Below are 23,215 nucleotides of genomic sequence, written 5' to 3' on the forward strand. Positions count from 1 at the left end.
TTGGCGTAATCACAATTTGACCCTGTTCCTCAGGAAACTTCCCTATGGATAACAAGAAATTAACCCAAATCAACAATTTGGCCTTGATGTTGACTGGGGCAGCTTTCATAACATTTGGAGGACAGCTGCCAAGTCTGCAGTATGAATTAACATACTTGTTATAGAACTTACGAAAGGTTTGCCAGTCAATAGTTGTAAATTTGTTCCAACTCAAATCTACTCTGGGAACCTCTGCACCCTGAAGGATAGGGAAACACCAATGATGATTAATAGGATCAGCTAAAGTAAACCTCAATTTTTGTATTTTGGTATTGAAAAAAAATCAGCCAAACTATCAGCAGATAAAATAGATTCTTCAACGGAAACAGTACAGTAAAGGGAAATTAGCCCTTTAGACTGGCACAGCTCAGGATTTGTTGATTTATTTTTTTTTACAGAACAGACTCCACGGCTCTCAAAGCTGGAGGGCTTTCCAACCAGGGGGGCCAGACTGCCAGTTGAGGCACCTCTAGAAAAATATGGGGAGGTGGAAGAAGGTGGGTGGAGGGACCCAGCATGAGACCCCATCGAGTTTGACACCCACGAGGTCAGAAAGATCACAAAACAGGACCTGTCCAAGGTCTGTTCGGCATAAAAGGGGAACCAGGAGCCCAAAAACAAAGTTCCAACAGTTCTAAGAGGGGAGACGAATTAGCCTTACCACCTGCTACTGGAGACTGAGGAAGACTGGATTCTTAGGGGGGAAGCTATACTGATATACATTTGATCTCAGTCTCCATCTGCTGGTAGCAGTGAGGTACAATACCCATCCGTAAAGGAATTATACTGGTCTACTAGGCGATATAGAAGTAGGCAATTACAGGCCAGTAAGTCTGACTTCTGGGGTAAGCAAATTAATGGAAACACTTCTAAAACAGAGGATGGCCCACGCTTCTTTGGGACATATGCTTTGGCCATGTCCCCGCATTCTACAGTTTTGGCCTGGTCTTGGACATTATACAACATCTCTCTGGGGAAGGCGATAGTGTCCTACGCCAAGAGCACTCTTCGGATATTATACTATCGCAACGCCAATATCAAAAAGGATGACAGCTTTTGTGACTAGAGTGTTGATCATGGGCAAAAAAGCGATATAGGCCAACTGGCTGTCCCAGGACCCACCATCATATAGCCAATGGAGATCCTTGATGATCGTTCACGCCTCTTTGGAGCGGAGACAGGTTGGGGATCTTGACCAAGGCCCAGGTTGTCGCTTTTGTCAGATTTGGGAACCACTTCTGGATGGACCTTACTCCTCTTGCTCGCGGTAGATTACACAACTTATGAGGTTAAACACATGCTACCTGAGTTGTTGTTGGACTTTACTCCTAGACGTGGGGGGGGGGAGGTAGGGTGGGAGAGGATTGGTTTGTGCACATATGAAAGAATTTGGTTCATGTTTGTTACTGCTTTACCTGCACTTTCTTGCAACTTTAATAAAAAATATTTCAACATAAACGTTTTAGAAATAAACTAAACAGTTTTGTTTTTTAAATAGGGATGATAAGCCTTGAAAAAACCTTCTGTGGGTGAAACATGTTGGCTCCTATTTCCCTCAAAAGAAGACCATAATTAAAAGCTAAGTACCCTTGAAATATGCTAGAAGGGTTGTTGAATAAAAATTTAAAAATAAAGTTTGTGAGTAAAAATTGATAATGGCTCCAGTGAGGAGGTAGTACATAAAGCCTAGGGCTGTGAAAGCTTTTGAGCCCAGGTGGTACTTCTGAGGAGCTAGGGAATAGAGAATGACACGGTGAAAAAAATTGGTCCCCGTCACCGCCCCGTCCCCGTCTCACCATCCCCGTCACCGCCCCGTCCCCGTCTCACCATCCCCGTCACCGCCCCGTCCCCGTCTCACCATCCTCTTCACCGCCCCGTCACCGCCACTGCCATCCCATTCACCGCCCCGTCACCGCCACTGCAATCCCATTCACTTTTCTTTATTTACGTATAAAGGAAACATTCTTTAAAACTTTAAAACTTAGTTAAATATTAGTTAATAACTATACAAAAACAAAACACGCAGAGAAAAAATTAATTAATATAAATTCCCTGACTTCCCTGCACTTCCTAGTAGGGATTATACATTAGAGGTGAGGAGTTTGAGGTATATATTGAGCTTGATATATATCTTGGTGAGAGTACATTTATATATAAAAATTGAGTGCCGTTTGGATAAATACTTATGGATACTAGCATTTTATAGATGCTGTTCCATCTACTTGGAACAGCCTGTTTAAGGCCTAGAAAATGACACGTGGACCCAGTCTGTGCCCGTCCCACTCAGCTTTGAACCCAATAGTACTAAAGTCAGACTGCAAATTAGAGAAAGAAAGTTTAAGCGAGAAGACCTTAAGGCTTCAATATCAACTATAGCTGGGTGGGTTTTAATTCCTTTTCTGGAAGATTTAACCATCATTTAAATTTAGTCACAGACACTTGCACCATCTTTTCGTTGTCGCAGTTCCCAGGTGTAAATGCTATTTTATAAACCATTCCTAACTCTAAGCTTATAGAATAACTCATTTTTCAGTGCCAATTTTCTGGGTGCTATATATAGAATGTAGCTCTCAGCAAGTCTATATGGTTTGTCTCCCGTGTGGATCATCTGGTGAATTTTTAGTTCTAAAAGACAAGTGAATGTTTTCTTACACTCAGTACATGTAAATGGTTTTTCTCCTGTATGGATCCTCTGGTGATTTTTAAACATGAAAGCAAAGTAAAGCTTTTATTACACTTGGAACATGTAAATGGTTGTACCCGTGTGGAACATTTGATGAATTTTTAGATATGAAAGCTCAGTGAAGCTTTAAATACACTCGGTACATGTAAATGGTTTTTCTCCCATGTGACTCATTTGATGACGTTTTAAATGTGAAAGCCGACTGAAGATTTTATTACACTCAATACATGTAAATGGTTTGTTTCCCGTGTGAATCATTTGATGATAGTTTAGCACTGAAAGCCAAGTGAAGCTTTTATTACACTCAGTACATGTAAATGGTTTTTTTCCTGTGAATCATTTGATGAAGTTTTAGCTCTGAAAGGCGACTGAAGCTTTTATTACACTTAGTACATGTAAATGATTTGTCTTCCGTGTGAATAATTTCATGATGTTTTAGATATGAAAGCAGAGTGAAACTTTTATTACAGTCGGTACATGTAAATGGTTTGTTTCTCATGTGAATCATTTGATGACGTTTTAGATTGGAAAACCATGTGAAGCTTTAATTACACTCGGTACATGTAAATGGTTTTTCTCCTGTATGGATCCTGTGGTGAAGTTTTAGCTCTGAAATCCAAGTGAAGCTTTTATTACACTCAGTACACGTAAATAGTTTTTCTCCTGTATGGATCCTCTGGTGTCTTTTTAGCTCTGAAAGCCTAGTGAAGCTTTTATTACACTCAGTACACGTAAATGGTTTCTCTCCTGTATGGATCCTGTGGTGAAGTTTTAGCTCTGAAAGCCAAGTGAAGCTTTTATTACACTCAGTACACGTAAATAGTTTTTCTCCTGTATGGATCCTCTGGTGTCTTTTTAGCTCTGAAAGCCTAGTGAAGCTTTTATTACACTCAGTACACGTAAATGGTTTCTCTCCTGTATGGATCCTGTGGTGAAATTTTAGTTCTGAAAGCCGAGTGAAGCTTTTATTACACTCAGTACACGTAAATGGTTTTTCTCCTGTATGGATCCTCTGGTGTATTTTTAGCTCTGAAAGCCGAATGAAGCTTTTATTACACTCAGTACACGTAAATGGTTTCTCTCCTGTATGGATCCTGTGGTGAAGTTTTAGCTCTGAAAGCCAAGTGAAGCTTTTATTACACTCAATACACGTAAATAGTTTTTTCTCCTGTATGGATCCTCTGGTGTCTTTTTAGGTCTGAAAGCCTAGTGAAGCTTTTATTACACTCAGTACACGTAAATGGTTTCTCTCCTGTATGGATCCTGTGGTGAAGTTTTAGTTCTGAAAGCCGAGTGAAGCTTTTATTACACTCAGTACACGTAAATGGTTTTTCTCCTGTATGGATCCTCTGGTGTATTTTTAGCTCTGAAAGCCGAATGAAGCTTTTATTACACTCAGTACACGTAAATGGTTTCTCTCCTGTATGGATCCTGTGGTGAAATTTTAGTTCTGAAAGCCGAGTGAAGCTTTTATTACACTCAGTACACGTAAATGGTTTTTCTCCTGTATGGATCCTCTGGTGTCTTTTTAGCTTTGAAAGCTGAATGAAGCTTTTATTACACTCAGTACACGTAAATGGTTTCTCTCCTGTATGGATCCTCTGGTGTATTTTTAGCTCTGAAAGCCGAATGAAGCTTTTATTACACTCAGTACACGTAAATGGTTTCTCTCCTGTATGGATCCTGTGGTGAAATTTTAGTTCTGAAAGCCGAGTGAAGCTTTTATTACACTCAGTACACGTAAATGGTTTCTCTCCTGTATGGATCCTGTGGTGAAATTTTAGTTCTGAAAGCCGAGTGAAGCTTTTATTACACTCGGTACAAGTAAATGGTTTGTTTCCCGTGTGAATCATTTCATGACGTTTTAGATATGAAAGCTGAGTGAAGCTTTTATTACACTCAGTACATGTAAATAGTTTGTTTCCCATGTGAATCGTTTGATGACGTTTTAGATTTGAAAGGTGAGTGAAGGTTTTATTACACTCAGGACATGTAAATGGTTTGTTTCCTAAGTGAATCGTTTGATGATGATTTAGATGTGAAAGCCAAGTGAAGCTTTTATTACACTCAGTACATGTATATGGTTTGTCTCCAGTATGGATCCTCTGGTGAATTTTTAGTTCTGAAAGCGAAACAAAGCTTTTATTACACTCAGTACATGCATGTGGTTTGTCTTCCATGTGGATAATCTGGTGTCTTTTTAAGCCTGAAACATGAGTGAAACTTTTATTACACTCAGGACATGTAAATGGTTTGACTGCTGTGTGGGTTTGTTGGTGAATTTTTAGAGTTGAAAGCCGAGTGAAGCTTTTATTACATTCAGTACATGTAAATGGTTTGTTTCCCATGTGAATCATTTGATGACGTTTTAGATGTGAAAGCCAACTGAAGCTTTTATTACATTCAGTACATGTAAACGGTTTGTTTCCTGTGTGAATCATTTGATGACGTTTTAGATGTGAAATCTGAGTGAAGCTTTTATTACACTCAGGACATGTAAATGGTTTGACTGCTGTGTGGGTTTGTTGGTGAATTTCTAGAGTTGAAAGTTGAATGAAGTTTTTATTACACTCAGTGAATTTATATGGTTTCTCATTTTTATGTTTGCTTTTGTACCTTTGAAGTTCTGAAAACAAGGGAAAGCTCCTCTTATACTTAATATATGTAAATTCTTTGTGGTGTGTTTTTCCTTTTCTCTTACCATGGTGGACTTCAGAAGTCACTTTATCACTACTATTAATTTGGAAGGGTCTCCCTGTTAGGTCTCCATCCCTTGAGTCTCCTGTAGGGTCTTCATGCTCCTTTGATTCCTGCTTACAATTCTTTGTGTTAATCCTCTCAATTCCCAAGGAAATATTCTCATAGACGTTTCCCGATTGTCTTTGGACTTGTTCTATTTCTACAGGATCTTCTCCTTGCTTCTTTTCTCTCTTCTTTTCTTGTGTGATCTGATGATCTGTTGGATATAAACAGAAGATGTTAATCATGTGCCAGAAGACAGTGGTGGTTTTTAAGAGGAGGACTAGTTATCTTACACTGGGATTTTCTATGTGTGGATTCAAATGGAACTTTCTTAATTGAAAACTATTTGCTGAAGTGTTCTTCTAAAAACACTGCAGGTTTCTGAAATGACAAAATGTTTACTGGAAATGGCATGGGTAGAAACTAATCAATCCGCCCAAAATCCTTTTTCTGCCTAATTTTGGTTTATTCCAAAATTCTATGGCCGAAACTGAACTTGCATTTTCAATGGAGGCCAACATTTATGCTTTGTCCTGCTCCATCCGTTTTTTCTCCCCTCTGAATAGAAGCAGCTGCCACTCCCTTGTTTCTGCAGATGCCCCCCTTGGGGCTATTTTACAATCCCTGGTGGTCTAGGGTTGTAGTCAAGGCAGGAGTGATTCCCCAGTCACTCCTACCCATGCTGGCTATGATCTCAAATGGCTGCCCAACCTCTGGCACCAATCTCATGAGACAGCATACGAGATCATGACAGCCATTTTGAGAGTTGAGCTGACAAGGCCAAAATTACTGGGGCTCAATCCTGCTCCTTCACAAAAATCACTAGATCCCACGTATTGTAATGTGGTCCTGTGGGGAGGGAGGGGGAGGGGAAGAGAGGGTTACTCTTTGCATTCTCTTTTGGTGTTTATGTAATGGGATTGCAAGTAATGCATTTATGGTCTGATATGGTAGTATACAGTATATGATGAATAGAGTTACATGAGAACATAAGAATGGCCTTAATGGGTCAAACCCATGGTCCATCAAGCCCAGTAGCCTGTTCTCATGGTGGCCAATCCAAGTCACAAGTACTAGGCCAAAACCCAAGGAATAGCAATAATCCGTGCTACCGATACAGGGCAAGCAGTGGCTTCCCCCATGTCTTTCTCAATAACAGACTATGGACTTTTCCTCCAGGAACTTGTCCAAACTTTTCTTAAAACCAGCTACACTATCCACCCTTACCACATCCTCTGGCAACGCGTTCCAGAGCTTAACTATTCTCTGAGTGAAAAAAAATTTCCTCCAATTGGTTTTAAAAAGTATTTCCCTGTAACTTCATCGAGTGTCCCCTATTCTTTGTAATTTTTGACAGAGTGAAAAATCGATCCACTTGTAACCAAAGCAGCGCTTTCCTCACGACTCTCCACATATCAGTTATTCCTCGTATCTACCACCATAGGACTTGAAGACAACTATCTTGTCGAAACGCAGGCCTTGTTGGGTCCTACGCTTTCAGCCGACTAGGTCCTTTAGGTTTTTATGTGGATTATTTTATTTTTATGTGGATTGCTTAATTGCACCTTAGGAACTTTGAAATTTTCAATAAAGTCCATCTCGGGAACATCATCACTCCAAAGTGTTTTTTTGGTTTCTCCTGGACTCTTCTTTGTGGATTCCTTAGGGTCAATTCTCTCTAGTTTTGTTTTAACACCCCCCCCCCCCCCCTCAACAGCAGAAAAGTACTATAGAATCAAAGGGCTGGATTCACTAAGCAAACCGATCGTTTATCGCTCGGTTTGCGCTCTCTTTCCAACTCTGGCTCGATTCAGACCTTCCTCCAGACCCCATCCACACCCTATCCGATCTGTGTATGCAAATGAGTAAAAAGGCATGTAAATTTCTTAACGCGTCGATTCATGAAACCATTTCGTCCAAACCGACTGGCCTTTCCGTTCCAAAAAGTTACGACTGCTGAGGACCAGTCGTTTATATCCTCACCCACTATTTCTGCCTAGCAACTGATGCGTGCATGTTAAGAACCCCATTAAAAATATATATCAACCCCTCAAAAAATCCAAAATATATCTAAACTTTAAAATACATATAAACTTTCATGTATATAATTGTTAGAAATGTTTTTATAATTTTTTAGAATGCGCATGGCGAGAAAATCGCGGATTAAAACCCCTTGCTCTTCTTGCACATTGTACATTTCAAATATCTATGCCAAATACTAAAAAAAATACAAAATCAAAAATAGCTTTTAAGGGCCAGCTATCCCTCCCCTTCCTTCCAGCTAGATTGTCGCATGCATGTGACATCATGGTGTCGCTAGTGGTTGCTATGTGCTTCACGGCAGATAGAGCCACACAGCCTCCTGGGATTCGTAGGCTGTATATAACGGCGCGTGATCCCAGCGCATTCAACAGCTGTTAACTGTTGTGCCTTCTAACAACTTAACAGTACTTTTCCTTATATTGCCTTTTTCGTGACAACCATGCTTTGCGGTAGGTGCATTCGGAGCCTGCTAATGACGTCCGCGATTAAACCATGCCCCATTTCTACACAGTGAAGTCCTAAAGAGCTAGCGCATGCGTTATGTGCTTTAAAATCAACAAGGAGACAGTGCGCACGCATGTCGATCAATGTTTCAGCACTAATAACAGCGTCTTAACGGTTGGACCATTTGCATGGACAAGCTTTACTGAATCGATCTGTTACAATGACTCAGAAATGGATAGGACAATAATCTTTTTAGGAAGGACAGAGATGGTCATAAAGGTGGAGGAGTAGCTCTCTATGTAAAGATCAATATCCAAGCGACCAAAATGCAAGGGACCTGGGGAGAGGAAGAAGCGATATGGATTGCTCTGAAAAGAGAAGATGGAACTTCTATCTACGTGGGTGTAGTCTACAGACCTCCGACTCAATCGCAGCAAATTGATAAGGATCTGATTGTGGATATCCAAAAGTTTGGAAGGAAAGAGGAGGTTCTGCTGTTGGGAGATTTCAACCTGCCGGATGCGGACTGGAATGTTCCGTCTGTGGAATCGGAAAGAAGTAGAGAGATTGTGGATGCCTTTCAAGAGGCTCTGCTCAGACAAATGGTGACGGAACCCACAAGGGAAAAAGCGATATTGGATCTGGTCCTCACAAATGGAGAGAGTATCTCTAATGTTCGAGTGGGTGCTCACCTGGGTAGTAGTGATCATCAAACGGTTTGGTTTGATATAACGGCTAAAGTGGAGAGCGGCCGCACGATACTTAAAGTCCTAGATTTCAAACGTACGGACTTTAATGCAATGGGAAAGTACCTGATAGGATAGGAGGACATAAGAGAAGTGGAAAGACAGTGGTCTAAGCTGAAAGGAGCGATAAAAATGGCTACGGACCTTTATGTGAAGAAAATCAATAAAAACAAGAGAAAAAGGAAGCCGATATGGGTCTCCAACCTAGTGGCTGAGAAAATAAAGGCGAAAGAGTTGGTGTTCATGAAATATAAAAAAACCCAAGAAGAGGAGAGCAGAAAAGACTACAGGGTGAAACTGAAAGAAGCCAAGAGAGAGATACGTTTGGCGAAGGCACAGGCGGAAGAACAAATGGCTAAAAATGTAAAAAAGGGAGATAAAAAATTTTTTAGATATATTAGTGAAAGGAGGAAGACACTCGGTCTGAAAATGGGGACTGTCCCGTTGAACACGGGACGTATGGTCATCTTAGCCTTGACCTCTTACAAAAAAAATGAATACAAATAATAATTACCATTTTCTCTACGTACAGTGTGCTTTGTGTTTTTAAAAATTTTATTGTTTGTAGATCATTTTGACTTGGCCATTTTAAAAAGTAACTTGCAAAAAAGTGTGGGCACCCCTGCTGTACTGTCTTGAAGAAAGATTTGGCCTCTGAAAGCTAACTGAAAAATGGATTAGTCCAATAAAATGGTATTTTCTTATTTCTCATTATTTGTTTTATTTCTATTTGTTAATTTGTAAAGTGGCGATTGTTATGTAGCAGTTTTTTTCAAATTTACATCTACTGTCTTTATATTTTGCACAGTATTAGAGGAAGTGTCACTGTTTCTGTGGTGTTGCATTGTATGCAGAGTCTGGTTTCTTGGTTCAGTATAACTTTTGTCTACACAGTTCTATTTTTAGTTTGTGTTATTCTATATTGGGCGAGGGTGTATCTGTCTATGTGTATGAAAGGACATGGCTTTCTGTTAGCAATGACTGTACAGGATCAATTGACTATGCAGGACCTGGCTTGTTTAGTTTTACATTGCGTGTGTTGGTATTCTAGTGCTCACTGCAGTGTTTAAAATGCTGCCATTTTCAAGGTTCACCCTTGTTGTGTGACTCATGGATTACTACTAAAAATATCTTTTTTATATAGAGGAGGGGGTTGTTAAAAAAATGATCAGCACTGGCTGTCATATATGCTAGGTATGCCACTGGATTTAATGACCCTATTTTAACTTTACTGTTGACGTAGGTGTTGCTCCCCCCCACCCACCCACCCCCACACACACTATAAAGAATTAAATTAAAATTGTATTAACATCAAGCAGCTTTCAAATGACATTATAAGCAAATAAAAATAAAATATTTTTAATACATTGCTAATTATTTCCTGCATCTTTACCTAAGCTGTTTTGCCCTAGCTCTCACTTTGCTCTACAGCAAAATAAAAAATTAGCAGATAAAGATCAATCACACAGGACTCCTTCAAGGCTCAGTAACACCTCTCCATAAATTATATGGAAGAGGTCTGGAAGTGGGAATCCCATCTATTTCATATCCTCAGTGAGACCTCAGAAAGGAACCTAATGATCAAAACATTATTAGAGGTGCTATAGAGCCATTTCTTGTATGACTGGATGAGCTATATTTATTTCTTTTTTTTTAGTTGTTTAAATTCATGAAGAAATAAATGGCTAGATTGAACCTAATGACTTCATTAACGCATTTCCCTTTTTTAAACCTCTATCTATACCATTTGAAATAGGGCAAATATCTAATTATTCCCTTCTAGAATTGGATACTTCTTAAATGTAGTAAAAATATCCTGGCACAAGTGTCAAACCTTAAAAAAGGAAGTCATATTGAGCATTGGAAAATAATAATTAATAAAAATAGTACACATTTAGGGCTCCTTTTACTAAGCTGCGATAGTGGTTTTAGCATGCGCTTAGCGCGTGCAGAATTGCTGTGCGCGCTAGACGCTAATACCAGCATTGAGCTGGTATTAGTTTTCCTGAGTAGCGCGAGGGTTTGCGCACACTAAAAACGCTAGCGCACCTTAGTATAAGAGGGGGTTAATTTTGCCCACCACCAATTTCCCCATCCCTCCCCACCTGGCTACTTTTTCATGCCACCCAGCTGGAAAAAATTTCTGGAGAGAACACTGTAATGTAATATGTGATTTATGGATTGAATAAATAAAACATAAAGATATTTGCAAATAAAACAAATCTTTGCCCCATATAAAAAGATCTGAATATCTCTCGCGCGCTCAGATAAAGAAGAGTCAAGTTTGGAAATTAAGGTTACAACTCCCCCCTTCATCTCAGCAGTTTTACCCCATCCCTCTTATTACTGCACTCACCTGAGCAGCTGCTTCTCCCAGGTTCTCTTTCCTCTGATCCTGGCTCTTCCCTACGTTCAATGTGCGATATAATATCAGGAGTGACGGAAGGAGAGCCTATTCCTGGGGAAAGAAAACTGTATTAGGTCTCCCAAAAGTATATAGTGTTGGATTTCCAGCCCAAAGAATTTCACCAACTTCAAAAAAACAAAAATACTCAAACCCTCAGTTAGTGGAACAGTTTTAGACCCTGCAAATCTCAGTAAAATCACATAAATCTTCTTTACTCATCATCTTGATAGTGTTGGATATTGAGATCAGGCTTATTTCAATATGTGTGAACTTCCTTATCCTTTATATAACAAGCAGGTCTCTATTTAATCCAGAACATCTGGAATAAGATGAAACAAACACCCAGATAATGTTCAGACCGATATGAACACAAAGAGCGAGCAGGAAGAGAAAATTAACTTCGTATGTCCCAGAAAACTCTTTTCTGCAGTAAAAATCAGCCGTTTCAGAGATTACCTTAAACCAAAGCATAAGGATTTCTTTTCAATTCTAATTCTGGGTATTTCTTGATAGTTTTGCAACACATATCCTATCCCCAATATCACTGATGGCGTTCATTTGTGGTGCAGAGAGAAGGTCTGCTAAAGGGAAGAAAAACTCCATGGGAATATCTTACCTGCTGGCTTTATTTATATCCCATCATACCTTTTCAGTTCAAGATGGTATACAGTATAGCAGTGAACAAAGTAGTTACAAGGTACAGGAAGATCTATATGTACAGGGTTGTAGCTTGTACATGAGTATCAGGGATTGGGTGGAGAAAGAGGGGTAGGTAAGTGAGGAGTGATTGGAGAAGTTGGAGAGAAGATAGTCAGGTTCTGAAGGAAGGGAGTTCAAACAAATTTGTTAAATAGGTGAGTTTTCATTGCTTTTCTGAAAGATTGGTATGTCGATGAATTCAGGAGGAAGTTACTTAGGGTGATGTTCCAGATGCCAGCTTGGAAAGATAGTGTCCTATCAAGGAATGTTTTGAATTGACATCCCTTGAGATTAGAGAAAGCGAATAGTAATGGTCTGCAAGAGAGGTGGGATTTGTCCTGTAATTGTCTCAGAAGGTAGGTGGGTGAGGTGCCGAATACTGTTTTGTAACATAGGCACCCGAATTTGAAGCTAATTCTAGCCTCGATTGGTAGCCAATGGAGTCTTTTGAAATATGGGGTGATGTGGTCTGATGTTTTTAGTCCGAAGCCGTGTTTTGGATCGTTCTCAGTCTTTTAAAGTTTTTTTTGTGGGATCCAAGGTAGATTATGTTGCAGTAATCCAGTGATCTGAGGATTAATGTTTGTACTAGTAGTCTGAATGATGTGGAGTCAAAGTAGGGTTTTAACATGCGTAGTTTCCATAGAAGGTTGAAACATTTTTTGATTAAGATATTGGTGTGGGCTTCCTGTGTTAGCTGTTGGTCAAGGGTGAAACCTAGGAATTTATGGTGGGGTCAATTGGGAAGTTTTTTCCATTAAGGTTGATTGACGAGTCAATGAGTTTCCTTGTTGAGGTGGCCATAAAGAATTTGGTTTTTTCTGGGTTTAGTTTGAGTTTGAAGTTTTTTTCTCCAGAGTGTTACCTGGTCAATGACTGATGAGATGAAGAGTCGGGTTTCTGTTGCCATGGAAGAGATTGGGATGACGATAGTGATGTCATCCACATATATATAGGCTTTGAGGTTCAGTTTTGAAAGCTTTTGGCCTAGGGGGGCCATGTATACGTTGAAAAGGGTGGGAGCGAGAGGGGAGCCTTGGGGAACACCACGGGGATTGGTCCATGATTTTGAGTATAGCATTTTTTAAGGAAGCCTTTGAACCAGTTTAGTACTTGGCCCGAGATACCTAAGGCATCCAGACAGCTCAAGAGTATGTCGTGGTCCACTAGATCAAAGGAGCTGCTCAGGTTGAATTGTAGAATCAGTGCCTGGTTCCCTGAGCTGAGGATGTGTGAAATGTGGTCCACGATGGAGGCTAAGGCAGTTTCGATGCTGTGGTGTGAACAAAATCCTGATAAAGACCCGAATGGTCCATGCAGTCTGCTCAAACATACACTCTAAAATTTAATGCTTTAATTTAAATTATTCTTTTTCTTAGATATTTCTGGGCCACAAACCCAGAGCTCTGCCTGGCATTGTGCATCTATTGGAGTCTCCATCAAGTAATAACATGGGCTTCAGTAGGTTATTTCATTGTCCTCCTCTTTTACTTTTTAATTCAGTACTCTGCTTTTTCAGCAGTCAGTTTAGGCAATAGTGTAGTCTTTTGAGTCTCTCTTAGGATTTTTAAATGATAAAAAGCATTTTAGTCTAGATTAGAATAGAAGTTGTAAAAGATTTCAATCTCCTGGGCTCTGTTGTAAACAAAGAAGCAGGAAACTACTGTAGCAGGAAGAAATACTCTGCAGTGTAGCATTTGGTGGCTCTTCAATAAAGGCTCTCGACAAAATATTCAAAGACAAGGAAACAACACTCCAAATGAAGATCAGACTTGTCCACACACTCATTTTCTCAGTGGTCAATTATGGATGTGAAAGCTGGATACTACAAAAACAAGACAGAAAGAAGATTGACTCATTTGAGCTTTGATGCTGGAGAAGGATTTTATGCGTGCTACTACCCCAAAATTGACTGGGTAAATGTAGCATCAGGGCATCCAAGGGAGATAAAATTCCTTGATGAAATTAAGGACTTTTTTATGGAGAAGCTGATTCAGGAACCAACAAGAGGTGAAGCAATTCTAGACCTAGTTCCTGGTGGAGCGCATGAATTGGTGCGGGAGGTAATGGTGCTGGGGCCATCTTAGCAATCAGATTTGATACAATACCTGGAATAAGTTCACACAGGAAATATAATATAACAGCATTTTATTTTAAAAAAAGGAGACTATGATAACATGAACAGAATGGTAAAAAAGAAACTTAAGAGGGGCAGCTGCAAAGGTCAAAAATTTACATCAGGTGTGGATGTTATTCAAAAATACCATCCTGGAAGCCCAGAGTAGATATATTCCATGTATTAAAAAAGGAGGAAGGAAGACCAAACAGCAGCTGGTGTGGTTAATGAGATACATGAAGGAAGCTATTGGAGCTAAAAGAGAATTTTTCAGAAGGATCCTATCCAAGGCAGCTGCTATTTCCTTGGATATTAGTTTCCCAAGATGAGAGTTCCTCTCGAGAATAAGAGAAGATTCTCATCTGCTATTTCAAATAGATTGGACTCAAAAAGATGTGCTACAATAAGAAAATATTTGAGTTTATTTATAACAAGATAAGTCAAATATAACATTCTTTTGTATCCAGGGAGAGAAGAGCACCCTTTAGCACCTCTTGATTTTCTCTCCAAACAGCAGCTTTAGAGTTTAAACATTTATATTTCCTCTAACATCATTCTGTGGCAATTAGCATACAATGGCCCAGCCAATCACGTAGCCAATCTTTCGGGGAATAACATGGGAAAGGATGGATCACCTTGGACCACACACCCAGGGGATAGCGCCAAAGCATCCAATTTCTCAAAGTTGATCCACAATCCTGAGAATGCTCCGTACCATATCACCCAGAAATATGAGCATGTCATCTGCGAGGTTTAGAGGATCAATTATTGATATCTGGATCATGTAAGTCTTGACTTAGAGGTGCATTTGCTCAGTAACCCAGGATGTTGTCAACACTGAGAGGGCACGAAGAACATTAACAGAAATGTTTCTATTATATCTCCCCCTCTCCCGCTTTCCTCCAAAGTATTCAGATTGAGATCTTTAAGTCTGTCCCCATATGCCTTATCACGAAGATCACATACCATTTTAGTAGCCTTCCTCTGGACAAACTCCATCCTTTTTATATGTTTTTGAAGGTGCGGCCTACAGAATTTTTTAAATATGGACATCAGTCAAGTTGAAAATACCTTTGTTACAAAGGTTTATACAAAAAATACTAATAAGACCACACTTTTGAAATATGACAGCTGCCATCCGAAGAAACTCAAAGAGAGCTTGCAGTTTTCTCAGATGGTAAGGAACAGAAGAAATTGTTCAGAAATTGACGAGTTCAAAATTCAATCGAAAAAACTTTTGTCTAGAGGAGACCCTAATCATGTGATGGAAAGAGCGAGACATCACGCAAAATACATCAATAGAAAACATCTTTTGGATGAACGCAGATCTAATGAGTTTGAGGATAATGTTGAAACATGTTTTTACGATACTGTTCAAAAAGTAATTCTGTGGTACAAATCCATCAGCAGAAACTGGGAAATTGTGAATCTTCACCCAGTTTTTGACAAGAAAAAACTCAGAATATCTTTTTCTCGTAACTCTAATTTAAAAGAAATTATATGCCCTGCAATGATTGAATCAAAGACAACATCTAAGAGCGATATTGTAAAGAGACATTTTAAATGCCATTCATGCAGCATTTGTCAGATCATGTTGCAGACTAAAGTTTTCGTGAATCCATCTAATAAGAGATATGATCGGAATTTTTAAAAAATTTTAGATCCACCTTTATCATTTATATCATTTGCCCCTGTAATTTACTTTACGTGGGCATGACTACGAGAGATCTGAAGACCAGAATGTGTGAACATAAGTCAAACCTGAAGCGGAATCGTAGCTCAGAGGTTATAGTTGAACATTGTGCATTATTTCAACATAAATTTCAGGATCTCTGATGTCTTGCTATTGACCAGGAACCCAAATCTTTAAGCGGAGGGGACAGGGTAAAAAGACTTAAACAGAAAGAACTAAGGTGGATTTACCTTCTGAAAAGCATGCAAAAAAGTCTGTGGAGTGACGATGTTCCTAAATGGACTTTATTTGAAAGAGTCAAGTTCCAAGGTACACCAAAATCATCCACATAAAATAATTTCATCCACATAAAAATAAATTCATCCACATAAAAATAGGTTATCCACATAAAAGCCTTAAAGGACCTAATCCGCTAGGGATACAGGACCCAACACGGTCTGCATTTCGACAAAAAGTCTTCTTTAGGAGTCCCTGGGGGTCCTATTAAGGTGAATACGTGGGAAACAATAGTATGGTGAACCGGAAGTGAGACACTGCTTGCGTTTGCAATAGAAAGGCCATTGTGGATGATTTTGGTGTACCTTGGAACTTGACTCTCAAATAAAGTCCATTTAGGAACATCGTCACTCCACAGAGTTTTTTGGGTTTTCTCTGGATTTTCTTCTCTGTGAATATCTTGGCATCAACTCCTTTTGTTTTCCGCATGGATTAAATACAGTTATGGATTTGTCAGTTTGTTTCATCGACATAATGGTTCCACTGCCAGACTAGTGAGGGAGTTTTTAAACCAATGAGACACGATCACGTCATTCACTTTACTGCACATGTGTCAGCGTTCATGCTATTATAAGCGCCATTTTTACAACTGCACTTTTGTGTCATAGCGTATGATGTGTTAACGCTAAAAGTACAGCTTTTTTACTTCAATTGTTAGAATTATGACTGCCTAACATTTTTTTTAAATTTTCAGTTGTAGCCTGATTTGTAAACCCAGAGGAAGCCTCTTGTTAGTGGCTCTCATACGAAGAAAGACTAGGCAAACTGCAGCTCTATACCCTGGAGGAGCGCAGAGAACGGGGTGACATGATTGAGACATTTAAGTACGTCACTGGTCGCGTCGAGATGGAAAACGATATATTCTTTCCCAAGGGACCCTCGGTCACAAGGGGGCACCCCCCTCAAACTCAGAGGGGGGAAATTTAGTGGTGACACGAGGAAGTATTTATTCACGGAAAGGGTGGTAGATCACTGGAACAAACTTCCGGTGCAGGTGATCAAGGCCACCAGCGTGCTCGATTTTAAAAATAAATGGGACATCCACGTGGGATCCCTACGAGGGTCAAGTTAAGGAACTAGGTCACTAGCACTCAATGGGGTGGGTCAATAGAGTGGGCAGACTTGATGGGCTGTGGCCCTTTTCTGCCGTCGTCTTTCTATGTTTCTATGTAATGGGTCCCCGTCGGACAGATACTGATTGAGGCTATAGGAGCAGATTCTATGCAGCCGTTTAACGCAAGTTGAAGCAAAAGTTAATTGCTCACCTTTACAACTATTGATGCTGGTTGTGATTCTATATTTGACAAAATGTTGATTTTTTCATATCGAGTCTTTGCTATATATGTCTAGTACTGAGCTATAGCATTGAGTGTATAGAACCGCTAACATTTTCTATGGTGGAAAATGCACAAGCTGATTGGTGTCAGTAAACATTTTTTCTAAGAAAAAAATTTCTATCACGTATTAAATAACTTTTGAGTACAGTAGTAATAATTTATTAAATTGACAAAAAAGCAGTTACTTACCATAACAGGTGTTATCCAGGGACAGCAGGCATATATTCTCACATGTGGGTGACGTCATCTATGGAGCCCCGATGCGGACAGTTTTTCAAGCAAACTTGATTGAAGATTTAAGTTTGCTCTGCTGCACCACGCATGCGTGCCTTCCTGCTCCACTAGAGGGCGCATCCCCACATATCCAGCAAAGAAGCCAACCTCGGGGAGGCGGGTGGGTTGTGAGAATATATGCCTGCTGTCCCTGGATAACACCTGTTACGGTAAGTAACTGTGCTTTATCCCAGGACAAGCAGGCATGATATTCTCACATGTGGGTGACCTCCAAGTTAATGAAAAAAGGGGTGGAGGGAAGTTGGCAAATTAAGCAAACAGATTACGCAAAACCGATTGGCCAAAACGGCCATCGCTTCTGGACAGTTTGTCCAGACAGTAGTGGGAGGTGAAAGTATGAACTGAAGACCACGTGGCAGCCTTGCAGATTTCCTCAATGGGCATGGACCTGAGGAAAGCTACCGAAGCTGCCATCGCTCGGACTTTATGCCCCGTAACTCGACCGTGCAGCGCGAGACCAGCCTGAGCGTAGCAAAAGGAAATACAAGCAGCCAACCAGTTGGACAAGGTGCGCTTGGAAACTGGGTGTCCCAACCGATTGGGGTCGAATGACAAAAACAATTGTGGAACTTTCCGATGAGACTGAGTGCGTTGGAGGTAGAAAGCCAACGCCCTCTTGCAGTCCAGAGTGTGGAGCGCCACCTCTCCCGGATTTTGGGAAAAAATACAGGCAAGACAATGGTCTGATTGAGATGAAAATCAGAAACCACCTTGGGCAAAAACTTAGGATGGGTGCGGAGAACCACCTTGTCGTGATGGAATACAGTGAAAGGTGGGTCAGACACCAAATCCTGCAGTTCACTCACTCTCCGAGCTGATGTGAGGGCAAGCAGGAAGATCAACTTCCACGTGAGAAACTTAAGAAGACATTTATCCAGAGGCTCAAACGGAGGTTTCATAAGTTGAGCCAGGACCACATTAAGATCCCAAACCACTGGGGGAGGTTTGAGAGGAGGATGAACATTCAAAAGACCCTTCATGAAGCGGGAAACTAAGAGATGAAGGGAGAGAGACTTGCCATCGAGGGGCTAATGGAAGGCGGCGATCGCACTAAGATGTACACGAATGGAATTGGTCTTCAGGCCAGAATGAGACAAATGAAGTAAATAGTCCAGAACCGAAGACACAGGGACTGACACAGGGTCCTGCCGATGAGAGGAGCACCAGGATGAAAATCTAGTCCACTTCTGAGAATAGCAGAGTCTAGTCGAGGCCTTCCGTGAAGCCTCCAATATCTCCCTGACTGACTGAGACACCGGAAGAGAAGTCAGGGGGAAAGAAACCAAGCAGTCAGATGAAGAGACTGAAGATTGGGATGTAACAGTGAACCCTGACTCTGAGATAGCAGAGAGGGAAACAGAGGCAGAAGCAGAGGATCCCTGACACTGAGTTGAAGTAGAAGGGAAAACCAAGGCTGGCGCGGCCACCGAGGAGCAATCAAGATCAGAGTGGCTCGCACCGATTTGAGATGGACCAGCGTCCGCAGAATCAGAGGAAAAGGCGGAAACGCGTACAGAAACCTTCCCTCACAATCCAGGAGGAAGGCGTCGGCCCCGACACGGTCCGGGGAGTACATCCGGGAACAGAAGTGAGGCAGTTTGTGATTGAGGGGGGAAACAAACAGATCTATCTGAGGAGTTCCCCACCTGTCGAACACCTGTCCCAAGGCCTGAGAATGCAGAGACCACTCATGCGGCTGGAGTAGGCGGCTGAGTCTGTCCGCCAGACAATTCCGCTCTCCTTGTATGTACACCGCTCGAAGGAAGATGTTGTTGGAAACCGCCCACTTCCAGAGGCGTAGAGCTTCCTGACAGAGGGACCAGGACCCCGTCCCGCCTTGCTTGTTTACATAGTACACTGCCACCTGGTTGTCGGTACGGACGAGAACCACCCGGTCGTGGAGCAGATGTTGAAAGGCCACAGCGGCGAGATAGATGGCCCGAAGTTCCAGCACGTTGATGTGACAGCGACGGTCCTCTGCTGACCACATCCCCTGAGTGCGTAGACTATCCAGATGAGCCCCCCAAGCGTACTCCGATGAGTCAGTGGTGAGTACCTTGCTGTGTGGGGGGGCGAGAAAGAGCAAACCTTTGGAAAGATTTGAAGAGTCGGCCCACCAGCGGAGCGATCGATGCAAGGAAGGAGTCACTGTCACGGGACGGTTGATCGGGTCCCGGTCCTGACGCCATTGAGAGGCCAGTGTCCATTGAGGAATCCGCAGATGGAGACGGGCGAAGGGTATGACGTGGACGGTAGAGGCCATGTGGCCCAGAAGCGTCATCATCTGCCGTGCTGAGACCGAGGTCAGCAGCGAAATCCGTCAACTCAGACTTACTAACGCCTCCAGACGCGGAGGGGGAAGGAAGGAACGGAGGCGAACCGTGTCCAGCACGGCCCCGATGAACTGTAAGGACTGAGAGGGGCACAGCTGGGATTTTGGAAAGTTTACCTTGAACCCCAGACCCTGAAGGTAAATAATAGTCTGACGGGTCGCTGAGATAACCCCCTCCCTGGACGGAGCTTTGATCAACCAGTCGTCCAGGTAGGGGAATACCTGAAGACCCTGAGAGCACAAGGCAGCTGCGACCATCACGAGACACTTCGTGAAGACCCGAGGTGACGAGGCGAGGCCAAAGGGGAGGACTTGGTATTGTAAATGAAGGTCTCCCACCTGAAAACGCAGGAACCTGTGGTAAGCAGGATGCACTCGAACATGTGTGTAGGCCTCCTTCAGATCGAGGGAGCAGAGCCAATCGCCCTCGTCGATCAGAGGGTAAAGAATCGGGAGGGAAAGCATCCGAAACTTTTCCCGGACCAGAAATTTGTTCAGGCGTCTCAAGTCCAGAATTGGGCACAGGTCTCCCGTCTTCTTCAGTACCAGGAAGTAACGAGCGCTCGTGCTCAGAGAGGTGTTTTGTAGTCGCTTTGATGATATCGTCAAAAAGTTCCTTGCCCACACAAGGGAGGTTAGCCAACCGGTCTTGTAAGTTGGGGTCCATGTCGACCAGGCGCAACCAAGCCAGGCGACGCATGGCCACAGCGAAGGCTGCCAACCTGGAGGAAAGCTCGAAGCCATCATAGGCCGCATGGAATAAATGAAGGCGTAGGTTGGAGAAATCCTCTAGGAGCAGGCCAAACGCTCCTCGATGGGAGGCCGGCAAGTCCGTCTCAAAGGCTCCCAAAAGTCCAATCAGGTGTTTCAGGTAGGACGTAAACGTGAAGGTGTAATTTTGCACCCTTGAGGCTATCATAAAGTTCTGGTATAGTCTCCTGCCGAATTTGTCGAGGGTCCGACCCTCCCTACCCGGGGGGACCGCGGCTGAGACTCGGGAGGGGTGAGCCTTTTTCAAGGAAGATTCCACCAACAGCAATTGGTGGGAGAGCTGTGGGTGCTCAAACCCCTGGCAGGGCACTGTCCGGTATTTAGACTCCATTTTGGAGGGGACAGCCGTCACCATATAGGGAGTCTCCAGATTCATGATAAATGCCTGCCGGAGCACTGGGTTCAGTGGCAGGCGAAGGGACTCTCTAGGTGGAGAGGACATATCCAGTTCCACCAAGTACTCCTTAGAATACCTCGAGTCGGACAAATCGAGTGAAGGAAGGGCGGGATGCTCCTGGAGCCCTGTGAGGGGACGGTGAGCGAGACCTCTGCCGTGCTGAAAAGGACGGGGAAGCTTCCCTCGAGCAGCGAGGCTCACGCTCCGACCCGCGTTCCGAGACCGGGGATGCACTGCGAAAGTGTTCCGGGGTCGAGGACCTGTGTCGACTCGAGGAGCCCCTCGGGGACGCCGCCGGAGTGCGAGGCACCGACCGATGTCGAGTCGGAGACCTGGACCCAGACTCCCTCAGCGAAAGCCTGGAACCTCGGGCCGGAGCCCCGGACTGAGGGGGAGTCAGAAGAATCCGAGGGTTGGAGAGTCGGGGGGCGGCCTCGGGGAGTAGGTGAGCTTCGGGCCTTCTTGGAGGTCCGGCGGCTCGAGGGTTCGATCTGTTTAGACCTACGCTTTGCCCCGCGGCGGTCCGTGGGGGGAGAGCGTCCCGATCGCCTCGGCGAGGAATCCGAAGAGGATGAGATGCGGCGAGATTGGCGTACCTTGCCCCGAGGGGGCTCAATGCGAGGCTCAGGCTGGTCCGGCGCACGTGAGGTCGAGTTCGGGGCCGGTGCAGATGGGCCAGCGCAGTGGACAGCTCAGACGAGATCATCGCCCGGAGCATGCCCTGAAAAACGGACACGGACAGCATCGAGGGCATGTCCGATGCCGCTGTGCACTCCACCGAGGGCAACCTCGATTTTCAGTATTCCCGGGTGGTAGAGGCACGTCGAGAGGACTTGGAGGACTTCGTCGGGGCCGTAGGTATGGAACTTCCACCATGTGCCGCCGGCGTCCCCGAGGCTGGCTTCTTCGCCGTAGCGGAACCTGATGAAGGAAGAGGGGACTTACCCGGAGCCGAGGACTTCTGCGTGCCCGAGGACTTCAGGGTCGATTCTCGAGGTGGTGCCAAGGTACCCGAGGCCAAGGCCGGGGCCGAGCTCGAGGCCGAGGTAGAGGGCTGGTCGGCGACGAAAATATCCGCCATGCGGGCTTTTCTTCGACGGAGGGCCCGGTTCTGGAAAGTAGTGCACTGGGGGCAGGAATCGGTTGGATGATCGGCCTCTAGGCAGAGGGTGCACCGGCGATGCGGGTCTGTAATGGAGAGAAGCCGCTCGCACCAAGAGCACTTTTTGAAACCGGTCAAAGGCCGGGACATAGAAAATGAAACCGGCCGCGGCCCACGTGGTCACGACAACCCGGAAGCCTCCGGGTTGCCTCAAAACGAAGATGAGCAGGAAAAAAGAGGCACATAGCGACTTTAAACTCTAAAAATAAGAAAAATAAGAAAAAACGCGGTGCTAGAAGGCACTTGGGGCAGAGCCTAAAAATACACGACTTCTAGGCTCCGCGGAAAAAAAACGAACTGGAGACCACGAAGAGGGGATGCGCCCTCTAGTGGAGCATCGGGGCTCCGTAGATGACGTCACCCACATGTGAGAATATCATGCCTGCTTGTCCTGGGATAATAGTCATTGTAATATATGAAGGTTTTGGATCGATGAAAGATACCCATGCCACAATTTCCTATATGGATAATATTACTATGATCCTTGGAGTGGCAATTCTGAGATTCTTTCCTTCATTTAGTCACCTAATCTTTGTATGATTAACCTTGTGTGGATCTATATTTAAGGTCACCATCCTGAATCCTAGAAGTAGAAATTGATAGCCACCTATCCATGAAGAGCCACGTACAATCAATACTAAAACAATCTTTCCTTATGATGAGAAAGCTAAGATCCATTAGAAAATACTTTGAAACAGAGGCTTTCCGAATCTTAGTGCAATCCCTAATCCTATCCTGACTAGACTACTGTAACTTAACACTAGTTCTTTGCTCAAAAACACTGCTATTGCATCTACAACTAGTCCAAAATGCAACAGTAAGACTCATATACAAACTATGGAAATCAGAACACCTACAACCCTACTATATGAAACTATACCTACTGCTAGGAGAACCTTGTGATGCCCAGATCACAAAATTCCTAAAAAGCCTCTCGGAAATCAAAAACAGGATGTCTGAAAACAAATTACAATTAAATGCCTACAATTAAACACCTCCAAAACAGAACTCCTTTGGATCTGCAAAGAGCACTG

At 43.0% G+C, this 23,215-nt stretch overlaps 1 protein-coding gene across 1 annotated transcript in view; it reads right to left on the bottom strand.

Annotated features, from left to right (window-relative positions):
* LOC117354604 (zinc finger protein 271-like) overlaps positions 1-23,215 on the bottom strand; it is a 106,649-nt gene that overhangs the window by 78,914 nt on the left and 4,520 nt on the right. Inside the window, exons 3-4 of the mRNA XM_033932391.1 lie at positions 11,054-11,155; positions 5,424-5,678 (exon numbers count right to left, since the gene is read on the bottom strand). Coding sequence (XP_033788282.1) covers positions 5,424-5,678; positions 11,054-11,155 — 357 coding nt within the window. The remainder of the gene's footprint in view (positions 1-5,423; positions 5,679-11,053; positions 11,156-23,215) is intronic.

Source organism: Geotrypetes seraphini, chromosome 2 (assembly GCF_902459505.1).
Source record: "Geotrypetes seraphini chromosome 2, aGeoSer1.1, whole genome shotgun sequence".
NCBI lineage: Eukaryota > Metazoa > Chordata > Amphibia > Gymnophiona > Dermophiidae > Geotrypetes > Geotrypetes seraphini.